Source organism: Desmodus rotundus, chromosome 4 (genome assembly GCF_022682495.2).
Source record: "Desmodus rotundus isolate HL8 chromosome 4, HLdesRot8A.1, whole genome shotgun sequence".
Classification (NCBI taxonomy): Eukaryota; Metazoa; Chordata; class Mammalia; order Chiroptera; family Phyllostomidae; genus Desmodus; species Desmodus rotundus.
In genome coordinates this window covers 11,669,788-11,682,744 of record NC_071390.1, presented here as the reverse complement: position 1 = coordinate 11,682,744, position 12,957 = coordinate 11,669,788, and the positions used below count along the sequence as shown (strand labels likewise).

General features: G+C 47.5%; 1 protein-coding gene across 7 annotated transcripts in view; it reads right to left on the bottom strand.

The window, feature by feature from the left end:
* ABLIM1 (actin binding LIM protein 1) overlaps positions 1 to 12,957 on the bottom strand; it is a 258,566-nt gene that overhangs the window by 140,083 nt on the left and 105,526 nt on the right. Inside the window, exons 1-2 of one of the 7 annotated variants that reach the window (XM_053923091.2) lie at positions 12,144 to 12,432; positions 9,982 to 10,078 (exon numbers count right to left, since the gene is read on the bottom strand). The exons of 5 other annotated variants lie outside the window; for them this stretch is intronic. In XM_053923091.2, coding sequence (XP_053779066.1) covers positions 9,982 to 9,994 — 13 coding nt within the window. In that variant the 5' untranslated portion in view covers positions 9,995 to 10,078; positions 12,144 to 12,432. Of the gene's footprint in view, positions 1 to 9,981; positions 10,079 to 12,143; positions 12,433 to 12,957 lie in introns of those variants that run through there. One more of the 7 variants, XM_053923089.2, reaches the window with a different exon arrangement.

Genomic DNA, 12,957 nt, shown 5'->3' with positions numbered 1-12,957 from the left:
AGACAGTAGAGCTAGGATTTGATTGGTAATAGGCAGTTTGGTTACAGAGCTCCCACTCATAAATACAACTCGTTTTTCAGGCAAATATATAAAATCCTGAAGGCTTAAGGGCTAATTTTACAAAGCCACCAAGGCAAATGGGATAACAACTGTACCACAAGCAACAAATGAGAAAGAGATGGAAAATTCCAGGCTTCACAAGTTCAGGCTCTGAATTTGTCTCTGCTGAAAATCCTCACTAAAGGCTGTTTGACACCGCCTCTCCATCAGTTACAACTTTAATGCTTCTCACCACCTATATCTGGGTCTCACTGTCTCTGCCAAGAGTCATCAGCTGTCGCCTTGGCTCTGGGCTGTGCGTTTACCCACCCTACTACTTAAATAAACTCTACCAACTGACTTTCAGTTAACACTTATTGAGCACCTACTGTATGGCAGGAGCCACCCTGGAAGGTTTTACACATATTATCTCATTGAAATTAATCCTGACAATAAAGATATGAAGAGCGTATGGTTTTTCTCCCATGTGTTTTTATTTTTATCAAAGTTAAGAAACTAATAAAAAAGTCTTTACCTCTAGATAAATTATTAATCTTGACAGTTTCTCTGATGTGGTAAAAAAAACCCCAGAAGTATGTTATTTACTTCTCAAATTTTGAAGGATTTTCTAAATACCTTATACCATATTTTGCCATGTATAATGCGCACTTTTTTGCCCAAATTTTTGAGGGAAAAACAAGGATGCGCATTATACATGGGTAGTACTAATTCTGTACCCATACAGAATTAGTGGGGGGTTTTTATTTTAGTTATTCATATTTAGAGAAAGGGGAAGGGAAGAAGAAAGAGGGAGGGAAACATCAATGTGTGGTTGCCTCTCATGTGCCCCCTACTGGGGACTTGGCCCACAACCCAGGCATGTGCTCTAGACTGGGAGTCGAACCAGCGACTCTTTGGTTCGCAGGCCAGCACTCAATCCACTGAGCCACACCAGCCAGGGCTATATAAATGTTTAAAATTCTTTTATTTATACTATGCATTAAAAGTGTAACTCTAGAAAGCAATGATGATATCTATATGCAAAATAATACCCTGGACTATTTTAATCAGTTTTGTTTCAAAATATAAATAAATAAAAATTGAATTAAGAAGTTAAAACAAAATATTTTTTTTCCTGAAAGTTTGGGTCAAAAATGTGGGTGCACAGTATACATGGGAATGCATTATACACGGCCAAATACGGTATTTTCCCTGGCTATAGAAGTCCCGCCTGACAGTTTTAGCGTCTTAAAGATGTTCCATTGTTTTCTGGCCACCATTGCTTCCGATGATAAGTCATTTGTATACTTGTTCCCCTGCATGTAATGCCTTTTTTCTCTCCTAAGATTTTCTCCTTACTTTTAGTTTTTAAATAATTTGATTATGATGTGCTTACGTGTAGTTTTCTTTGCAGTAAGATTCTTAAATCTATAAATTAAAGTCTTTTGAGTCATATATTTTTCCACTCCAATTAACCATGTTAAACTTTTTTGCCATTGCCCCACAGATGTTGAGGCTCTGTTCATTTTTTAAATTTTTATTTTTTTCTGTTCTTCAAATTGAATAATTTCTGCGGATCTGTCTTCAAGTTCACTGATGATTTCTTTGTCATTGAGTCTTCTGTTAAATTTCCAGTAATTTTTTTCATCTCAGACATTTCATTTTATATATCACTTCTATAATTTCCTGATGGTTCTGTTTTCATAATTTCAGTTCTGTAACTTCAAGTGATTCCATCTCTTGGCTGAGCTTTCTTATTTGTTAGCTCATTCTGGTCATGTTTCCTTTCCATTTTTGAACACAGTTATACTAGTCATTTTAAAATCCACATCTAATCATTCCAACATCTGGGTTTGGCTCTATGTCCTGTGGGAAGGGGCAGAGATGGGGTTCATCTGACAGCAACCCCAGCTCATCGGCAGCTCACTGCCTGTGGGCAAGGATATGCAGGCCACGAGCTGCACAACCCTATGGTGCTTCTCCCCTACACAAGGTGCTTTGGAGGGAGGCAACTCCCAGGCCCTGTAAAAAGAGGACTTCCCATCTTGTCTGCATACACTGTCCCTGGTTATCTTGCACCATACTGGTCCCCCACCCCCAACAGCACTATATCGGCTACTCTCTGCCTTAGCAAGCTGCCGCTTTCTGTCTGGCCTTGTTGCTTCACTCATGTTTAGTAGCTGGCTTCTTTGCCTGCTTAATATGCAAACCCACAATATTAGTGCTGCCTCTCTGTCCCATGGTTTTCATGCTGGCACAGCCCTTCCCTAGGGGGCCTTTCATCATGGCAGCTCCTACCAATGGCTAGAAGCCACTCTTGGGCTCTCGTTTCGAAAGTCCAAGGTCTTTCTGAGTCCTGCTGCATGTAGCAGGGGTGCTTCTGACTCAAGACAGAGGCGATGGCAGACATGCCCCGAAGCCGAAGAATGGCCATGCCTTTCCTACTGCACAGGAGGCGGGCTGTCACAGCTCACCTCTGACATTCCCGAGGGGGGGGGTGGCCTCTCTCCAAAGCCCCCACATTATAGTATTGCTGGAAATGCTCTGATATGTCAAAAATGAAAGCTATAAGCACATGAAGTCTAACAGATGGAGGCGAAGAGCTGCTGCACTAATGAGGTGGTGCGTGACAGACTGTCCAAGCCCTGAACTTGTCCTTTTCTCCTTCGCTTTGGTGCAAAAGCCAAGGGGACCAGGCGAGCACTGTGTCTGGAAGTGGTGGTGCAGATCACAGGGAAAAGTTGTTCCACATGAAAAAGTAGGTCCGGAAGTACCATACTTAGCACTGAGGAGGCCTGAGTGGGGCTTCCCTCGGAACTTTCTGCTGAACTTCCACCAAGCAGCATTTTACTCTGAATTTAGCAGTTAGGTCCGTTCTTCACTGCATCCAGCACCCAAAAAGATGACACCAAATTCCGGCCAACTTCTGTTGAGGATAACAGTCATCAATAAAAGACTTTGAAATTATTTTGTTAAAACTTTTCCAGTTGCAAGTGAGGAAACCCAACTCAGCCTAACGTGCCGACTGAGCACTGTTATGAGTGTCCAGGGTGGAGACTTGGCTGCTCCGCAAGGGACCTTATTCTGTTTTCGTCTGATAGAACGTTATTGTGGGTGCTGTAAACCAATGGTCTTCAAACTTCTGGTCTTGACCCACTGAAACATGAAGTCAGACCCATGAATCACGACCAAAGAGAGTGGAACGCAGCAGAGAGTAAAGATCAATACTATTCCCTGTGGCTTTTATTTCAGCCACTTCTATGCATACACGCGCCAGCCGTGAGTCCTGTTGAGTGAAACGTATTTCTTGCTGTGGGCAGGTTTGGCGAAACTGTGTTAAGCCCCAGACCACATCTGGAAGAAGCCTTTTGGCTGTCCCACAGACATGCTTTGTTTGGCCGACACAAAGATTATTTTTGAAGAGGAAGTTGAATCATTTGTTAACATTTAAGCATCTGGAGATTTACATACTAATCCCTATTTCCAGTAGCACTCAAAAACTGGAAGGTCTGGCCTGTCGGCCTGCGTCCCCTCGGTGGGACCAAGATGGAGTGACACAGAGGCTTTTCCCATAGGGAGGGCCATGCGGTGTCCCAGTTATCACTCATTTAGGTCACCTGCCTAGTTCTTGGAGGCATTTGCAGGGACAGCCTGCAGTTCTAACCACCTGTAACCCACTCTGGCCCTCGGAGCCCTCTGCTTACCCTTCCTGGGGTCCACTGCTGGGCTCAGGGGCCGAAGGTAGCCCCGGCCACACCCAGCTGGCTCCATTTCCTCAGACACAGGTTGCACTTCACCACTTGTGTTTTGCCTGTTTGACCGCCTTTCTCTAATTTTCTCCTTATCCACTTGCTGCACTCCTACTCGTCCTTCGAAGCCCAGGCTGCCATGACCTTGCAGCAGAATTAATCACTCCCTGCACCGTGGTCTCACGTTACTTTCACAGTTCGCTGTTGAACACGTTTCACTTCATACCCAAGTCACTTATTCATGAACCTGTGTTCCTAACTGGAACGTGAGGATAGGAACTGTATTTTGTTTGTTTCTGTACCTAGATTGCTTACTTCTTATTAGGTTCTGAGTCAGCCTTAAGGATAACCGTCTCCCTCACCCACCTACATCGAAAGTTCACTTGTGAGTTCACTCACCACTCGTTGAGCACATGCTGTGCAGCAGACAGCACGGTATGGATACGGGTTGACCGCTCCTTATCGTAAGAAACGCAGAGAGTCTCTCAAAGCCAATTGGAATGCTCCCTGTTCTATAAAACCCCCTCTAAAAATTCCTTGAAACACTAACTCTTCCTTTGAATCCCTGCTGAATATTGTTTATATTCATTTTATCCCCTCTGTCACCTCTATTTGTATTCTCAATCAGCCTCCCAACACTGGCTGATTCATCAGCCTACTGAAGGTAGAAACTTTTTCAATGTATCAGCTTATCCCCAAAATGTCTTGCAGAGAGTAGACCTCAAAAACTTTATGATGGGATCAAAAAAAAAAAAAAAGCTCGTTGGTGTGGTTCACAGTCTCAGGCTGGGACCTTCACACACACTCTCAGTGTTTTCCAGGTGAGCAAGAATGGCGTAACTGGACTCCAGTCCAGTAGGTGCCACTCCCATCGGTGGCCCGCCAAGTCTGTTCCTCAGTGGCGGTCCAGCAGGGCAGCGGACACTCATCCAGCCCGTGTGTCCCTCACGGGACTCTCCGTGGGCCTGGGGATGCACAGCCCTTGCCATTTCTCTGGGGGCCCACAGCCCCTGCCGTTTCTCTGGGGGCCCACAGCCCCTGCCGTTTCTCTGGGGAGCCCACAGCCCCTGCCGTTTCTCTGGGGAGCCCATAGCCCCTGCCAGTTCTCTGGGGAGCCCACAGCCCCTGCCAGTTCTCTGGGGGCTCACAGCCCCTGCCAGTTCTCTGGGGGCGCACAGACGCCTCTCCTTTTCTCATCAGACCCTCCGGTGTGAAGTTACCTTGCTACCTTTTTCTACCATTCCCTGTTTTTCCTGATTTTTCTGAAACTTCTCCCTTCACAATGTTTCAACTAATGAACAAGAACAGAAGGAATATAGACAGCTAGAACACAGACTGGATATAGTAGGAGTGGAAAAAACACTTCAGGTTTTAAATATATATTGTAGCTTCCCAAAAAGTAAAGACAAAACTGTGGACTTTGTGAGCCATGATATCTATTCTGTCTCTTTTTTAAAGGTTTTATTTATTTATTTATCTACTTATTTATCTATTTATATATTCATTTTTAGAGAGGAAGGGAGGGAAACAGTAATGTGTGTGAAGAACATCGATCTCTTCTCTCACACGCCCCCTACTGGGGACCTGGCCCACAACTCAGGCGTGTGCCCTGACCGGGAATCGAACCAGTGACTTTTAGGTTCACAGGATGACAGTTCACTGAGAGAAATATGTATTTCTCTGTTCCTCAGTGGCGGTCCAGCAGGGCAGCGGACACTCATGTGGTTCAGTGGGCTGGGCATCATCCCGCAGTGAAAGGTCACAGGTTTGATTCCCGGTCAGGGCACCAGCCAAGATTCTATTCTCTTTTATAAAATGATTCCAAAGGGCTCTGTGAACTCAAATAAAAATGCTCCCCTAACCCTGCAAGAATTAGGAGCAACGCTCCCCTGTGCCTTGACGCCAAATGAGCGCTGCCTTCTCCAAACCAAGCTGAGCCCCGAATCATTCCCAGGAAAAGGCACCTTAGAACTTCCTCCCGCACCCGCCCTGCCCACCCTCTGCACAGCTGGGGCCGTACACTGGCAGCAGTGCCTTGGCCGCTCGCACCTCACAGGCCCGTTTCATCGTGAACTCTGGCCTCACTCGATACTGCAGGAGAGTCAGAGTGAGCAGGATGCCCTTTGCCTTCGCTTAGGCATCTGTGCATCGCAAGCAAGAGCAAGTTAGCAAAAGGGAATGGAGAAGCTGCTTATATAAAAGTTCTCCCTCATGGGCCTGGAGGGCCGATCGTTTTACCCCCAGAGACCAGGGATTATGTGGACAGGGTCGAAGTGTGGTCCCTGGGCCAGATGCATCAACATCACTGGGGACTGCTAGAAATGCAAAACCTCGGGCCCCTCCCCAGCCCGACTGAATCAGAAACTGTGGGAGCAGGGCTCAGAAATCCAAGTTTTCACAAGCTCTCTGGATGGTTCTGACGCCTCCTGACTGAACCACCACCCGGGAAAGTAATTTCCCTGGAAGTATGAAGAAAGCCAACTTCCTCACGATTAAGCCCAAGTAGCCAAGCAAGTCAGCCTGTTTGATGGCAATGGGACACAGACTCACCCCGGCTGTCCCCCAGGGCACACTGGGCCATAATAGCATTAATCATGTCAGTGTGAACACAGATACAATGTTTCTGAGAAAAGAGGTCATGCATACAAATATTCATCCTCCCCACTGTTTGCCCTTGAATACACGGCTCCTGCCAGTTTGGGATAAACATGCCTCTCGGTATGAGTCACCCTCAGACCCACACACAATGAAATGGGAAGCTGGGCTGGTTCGCACTGCGGTGTGCCCAGATCAGGCTCAGCCACAATGGGAAGAAATCCTGCACCGCTCAGCTACCACTGGGCCTTCTGGAAAGCCCTCTGGCTCTCTAGTGCTGGCTCAGGAAAACACTCAGCATTTTGACCTGGGCAGGTGAGAGCCAAGCAGCATCAGGATCCTCCTTCCTGGCCCCCAGGGCTGTGAAAAGTGATGACACAGAGGGTCCCCTCTTCAAAGTGATGCCAAGACATTCCTCTTGGTAGGGTGAGTCTCCCTTAGGATATTTTTTCTGCAAGAACATGGAAAGGTCAATTCGTTCTTTAAAAGAGGGTTGCAGTGATGCAGCCCGGGTTGTTTCTCCCTTCCTGGTCACCTGAGCAGGTAACTGGAGAGATGAGAGGCAGGCCCCCTTCCCAACGTCCGGGAGCCGCTGGAAAGAAATAGGGCTGGCCAGCCTCCAGCTTCGATGCCCACTGTCTCCATGTTTTTGAGTTCACTCCTCATCAGAAATTGCTCTCAAGAATTTTGGGTACATTTAAAGTCTATGTGCTCCTTCTCTCGATTAATTTACACATTCGGCCTTACCTCCTAACTGTGGAAATGAAGTCTTTTCTTCTTCCTGGAGAAACATTTTTTAGACATCAGTGAGTAAGTGGCAGAGGGCAAGGAAGTTATCATGACATTGGGCACCAGCCACCGCCGATCAAAACAACTTACTCTGAAGCCTGCAGTGTCACAGTGCCCCTCTAATCAGTAGTTCCCCTTCAGACCTTATTTAAAACATGTCCTTGTCATCGGTGTCCCCTTGAAAAGCTCAGGGCTTTTCAAGTTCAGGAAAAGATGAAGAACCTAGAATATTCCAGGGGCAGGTAGGGGTGGGGCATTGAGCTCAACCTGAGGAGCAGGGCTGGAAAACCGAATCCAGGGGTGGCTACCACGCACTGACCAGGGGCTCTGAAATGCGACTGGGGCGTGTGAGGGGTTATCACACGGCACAGGAAGACCTACTGTCCTCAGACTCCCCCGAAGATGGAACAGAAGAAGGCTTCCATCACCTTAGGTGGTGTGCACACGCTCGACTGGGTGTGTCTGTGTGGGCGTGAGTTTTGGGAGGAATGGGAGACCAATAGAAGCGGTGACACTCGACACCTCCAAAGGTTGCTTTACAAGACCTCATATAAAGTCAACAGGTGCTTGAGGAGAGACAGCACTTTCTTAAGCCACACAGGTGACTGAAGTGTTGTTTAATTTCTCTGGCGTTTGCTTAGGTATGTGGAGTAATTCTAGAGGAATGTGTGGAAGGGATGGGCCTTGGACGAGCATTATAAGGGAGCAGGACTTGCATTAGGTCTTTGAAAAGCATGGAAAAGAAGAATACATATTTCTTGCCAGGCCGGGAGGGGTACAATGACCAAGGTTAGGGAGGGAAAAACCCTCCATGATTATTCAAACAGGAAAAATGGGGTGGGGCATAAGTATAATTAGCACGGGTTTTGGAGCTAGACGCGCCTGGTTGGAGAACCAGCTCTTCTACTTTCTAGCTAAGTGAGTTCTGGAGAGTTTCTCAACTCCCATGGGTCTCTTCTTCCTCATCTCTTAAAAGGGAGGAATAGGCCCTGCCCGGTGTGGTTCAGTGGGCTGGGCATCATCCCGCAGTGAAAGGTCACAGGTTTGATTCCCGGTCAGGGCACGTGCCTGGATTGCAGGTTCAGTCCCCAGTCAGGGAGTGTGCGAGAGACAACTGATCGATGTTTCTCGCCCTCTGTTTCTCCTTCCCTTCCTCTCTCTGTACAAGTAAATAAATAAAATCTTTAAAAAAGAGAGAGAGGGAGTAATACAACCACCTTGGTGGGTTAAAGATTAGGGACCATGTATGTAAAGCTCTCAACACAAAGCCTGCCACTTAGTATGCATTCAACAACCAGCAGATTTAAAAATAACATTAAAAAAAAACAAGATTGGCTTAGATAGGCATGGGGAGGAGGTAATTCAAGAACTTGGGGAGAACCCTCACTAATTAGCAGGAAGCCTTGAACTTTACCCTTGTAGTGACATTTAGGTTTTCGAGCTGGAAATATGAGGACATTGAAGTCCTAAGAGGATTACTTTGGTGCCGGTCTGTAGGACACATTTGTGACACAGCACACCACTGTCCTCAGAAGCTGCCAGGAACCGAGATTGCCGTGTGTGTCCCATGCACCTGAACGTCAGGTGGACGGGGAACCTGTCTTCTTTGAGGGGGGACAGGAGGGACTTTCATTGGGCCCCAGCCTAAAAGCAAGCTGGACCATCCAACAGTGGCAGAAAGCTTCCAGGAGACAAAACAAAATGAACAATAATGTACCCAAAGCTAAAAGTATTTACCTTGATGTGTCTCCCTCACTACAAAATTCTTATTCTCTCATATGGCTTATAAGCCAAAAGCATCCTTATTATTTAAATTAGATGAGTGTTTACATAACTTAATCTCTAGTATTTATTTGTTTTCTCTAACAAAAAGAGATAATAAATCCCTTTGGAGTATGTTTTTAAACTTGCACTGGAACACATCAAAGCGAGACCATTACAGCGTTTAAATGAGTGGAGCAGACCTCTGAGGCTTCAGTTGATGAGCGTGTGTTCAGGAGGACAGATATTGACGGATAAACCCACTAAACTCTCTCCTGCTTCTTTGTTACAGGATCCAGCAAGGATACGGCACCCTTGAACATGTCCGAGAAATAACCATTTCATCAAGATTCCTGATCAATAAGTGTCGGCAACTGAAAGTGAATAGGTGCCTGGTTAGGAGCACAAAAGATAATGAGGGTCAAAGTATGTCAGCAAGTGCCACTCCACACGAGCCGAGATGTGACCCACCAGCAAGCTTTCTCTGCAGTCAGCATCAACCCCAAACCAGACAGACATGTGGACACTCTGTCCAGGAGAGAAAACAACAGCACAAGCAGTGCGAGTGAAAGCACGTCCACTGGTGAGCACACAGGGGTCTGGGTGGGTCCTTCAGCAGGCCTTTGGCACACTCAGGATGGATACTGCCCTCATCAGAGCCTGCTCAAGGGTGACCCATGCCAGTGCCTGGAAGAAGGGGCCAGGCTTCTCTGGAGCAAGAAGAAAGGGAGAGGACCAGGAAGGTCTCATAATCAAGAAGACACAGGTTCTAGCCCCAGCTCTGAGAACAGGCCAATCTGTTTTCAGCTGCGTGAGGCCCCGTGATAGGGCAGACACTAGACTATGCACAGGAAATTAAAGATGGGGATACAGTACTGCTTCTCAGAGGCTCCCCACCCAGTGGTAGGGCCAGTGGACGTCAACACCCCGGCACGTGCAGCCTATGACCCATGTGCACCTGCGCTGGAACATGGGCTGAGCACTCGGTCCGGTATCTCCTGTGTGTCCTTGAGCAATTCACTTTCCCTTTCTGAACCCGTTTTCTCACCTCTAGGAGGCATGCCTGTACTACACGCTCCCCTGTGCCCTTCTCACTTCAAAAGCTATGATGAAGTTCCTTTCTTTCCATGGCAGCTCTTGTGTACCTGCCAAAAACAAAAACAAAAGCAAAAACCTTGCCTTCCTCTTCTGTGGGCTGAGGTCGGTGCAATCAGAGAGCTGGGAGGCAGCAGTGTGGACTGACACAGACCTCAAAATAAAAAAGGAACAGCCTTTAATCAGTGGCTAAGATAATGCTAGTATGTGACCTCTTGGTGGCCCGTCCAAAGTGTTCCAGTTAGAAAGTGGCTACTGAGTTGTAAAGCAAAAGTGAACTCAGGCAACCTGAGACTTGGGAAGTCTGCAAGGGCGTCAAAAGAGAGTTGCTGTTTGGGGACTGCTGATCTATAAGGCATACACCATACAGCAAGGCTGGGGCTTCCAGCACCCCATGGGGACTGTACTCCCCTTTCCCATCACTCATAAGTTACTCCTATTGGAAAAACAAACTCAAATCCATTAGCAACACAGATCAGGACTAGCTTGTTCTAGTATGTGTGTGTGTGTGTGGGGGGGGGGGGCGGCAGATAAAAATGAAGAGCCCTGACCTTCATTAAATGTCAACATCTGTATTTGTTACTCTGAGGGTTTCTGGAAGCACCCAAAAAGGAGAGGAAACATTATTACAAGCACTTTTATAGGCACCAAATCATTTCACTCAATCACCACTCACTCAGTGAAAGACCACAGCTAAAGCAAGTGATTGGTAAAGATGCGAGGGAGCAGAATGGATAGAGCAGAACCGTGCTCTCTTTGTCCCAAGGTGCAGCCTTAGCGCTGCTCCCTGCATGTCCCTATTCTGAGTCCATCCACTAGTACAATACCATCGAACAGAGTTTCTGGCAACAAGGATCAGTTTGAGTCCAGCATGTTCACCTCAAAGTCATTCCCTGTAGGGGCTTTTAAGAGAAAGTGGATAAAGATAAGTCATTGAAATGGTTCAAGACAGCCCCAAGGGAGCCGACTTTCTCCCTGTCCCTGGAGAAAGTTATGTCCTGCACTAGGAAAATGTGGCAGAATAAAACCAAGCTTAGAAAGAGCCACATTAAAGGCTGGCTACTCACATTATAAAATCATATGGTGAAGGTCCCTAGGACATATTATTAAGAGAAAAAATTAAGTCTCAGAAAAAATGATCATAAAATAACCCCATTTTAATACTTCTCTCTATCCATCCATCCATCCATCCATCCACCCATCTACCTATCTCCTGTCTAGAAAGATGCGCGGGCTGACAATCTTGCCTGGGGAGGAGGAGGAATGGAGGCTGAAGGGGTGGAGGGGTGAAGAGCTTCACTTCTCACTCTTTATTCTCCTGTAACATTTCGCTTTCTTCACAAAAGATGGATGTATATGTTGCTTAGATAATTAAAACCAAGCATTGCTGTGTTCTCTGCCTTTCCTGAGGAAAATAATCATTTAAACTGTAACTCAATTCTGAAAGATTTCACCTACATTTCAGGACCACGCCCAGGGCACAAATACTGTGCACCTGTGCAGAGCTCCCCGCCCTCTCCCTTCACGGACGGGCTCCTCCAGAGGCGATCGGGCACCCAAATTTGCCACCTTAGACTGCTGCCGCACCCTTTCAGATGATGTTGGGAGGAGTGGTTAGGAGTGAAATGCCAGGTTATTAAAGCAGCACACCTGAAACCTTGAAAACAGCCCCTCGTCCTTTCGGCCAGTCCTCACCAGGCACCGGTGTGTCCCAAACAGCACAAACCTGGTAGCAGGGCCCTTTCCTTACACATCCTAACGAAGTCATTGATTTGGGTGGGGCTAAGTGAGGAAGAGACTGAAGGCTAGGATGAAGGCAGCTGGCAAGTCTCAAACACAACCAGAAATTCCAAATGCAATAACGATTCAAACAGGCACACAACCAGCAGCTCAGCTGTGCAAACACTCCAGAAATAGGATGCCTTTCAGACGCTGTGGCTAAATTAAATGTTCTTAATGAAGTCTCGGTCCACGCAAAGCAAGGCTTCACAATACAGGGATTCTTGCACCAAGAACATGTCTGCCTGGCTTTCCATTGATCATCGCCCATGAGGTAGCCGAGCCCCGCAGCACCAACTTCCACAACCATGCACAGTGATCGATACTTATAATTACCTTTCTCCTTCACCATGGCAACCGGGTCCGCTGGCGAGCAGCACTGAAGGAAAGAGGAATGAAGTCTAGGAGTGGGAGTGCGCCTGGGCAGGCAGATCCGCGGCTGCAGAGGCTGCGAGGAAAAGCCCCGGCATCCACTCGCCAAGTCCGGGACTTCTTTCTAAAATCCCGCCCCCAGCGCAGAGGGCCGAGCTCCGGTGCCCGCCCCAGCTACCGCCGCCGAGCGGTGGCCGCGCCCTGCTCGGGGACTCTGCCCTTGGGTCGAAACCACTCGCTACAGCTGCCGCTGTGACAAATGCAAAATTCCACTGCCCTAATCTCTGGTCATTGACACCACCTTGCATTCCTCGCGCGAGGCCCCGGGAACACGGGGACGAAATGCCCCCGAGCCCGAGCCCCTGCCCCTCCCTGGTCTGATAAATGATTACCAGAAGAACGGAGGGGGGCGGGGGGGGGGGGGGGCAGAAACAGCCAGCCACTGTTCCGATCAGTAAAACTAGTCAATTGTTAGCTTATTAGTTTCCTATTACTGCTGCTTTCATTCTTTTTACAGCTTCTTTCAGACACACTGAATAAATAAAAATGAGCCTTAGTCGAAACGTGGTGCTAGTGATTCCTTCAAGTTCATTTTCGTCACTTCCCAGGTCCTGGAGGATCAGTTATAACGAAAAATAAACAACGGCATTCGATTTGCCCGGCTGCTCCCCGCTGTGGTTTACCTGAATGGGGGCGGGGCCGGCGATGGGGTGGGGACTGAGACTAGGAGAGTGAGCCCCGGGAGAGGATCTTTTCAGGATTCAATTCCTTACTCAGG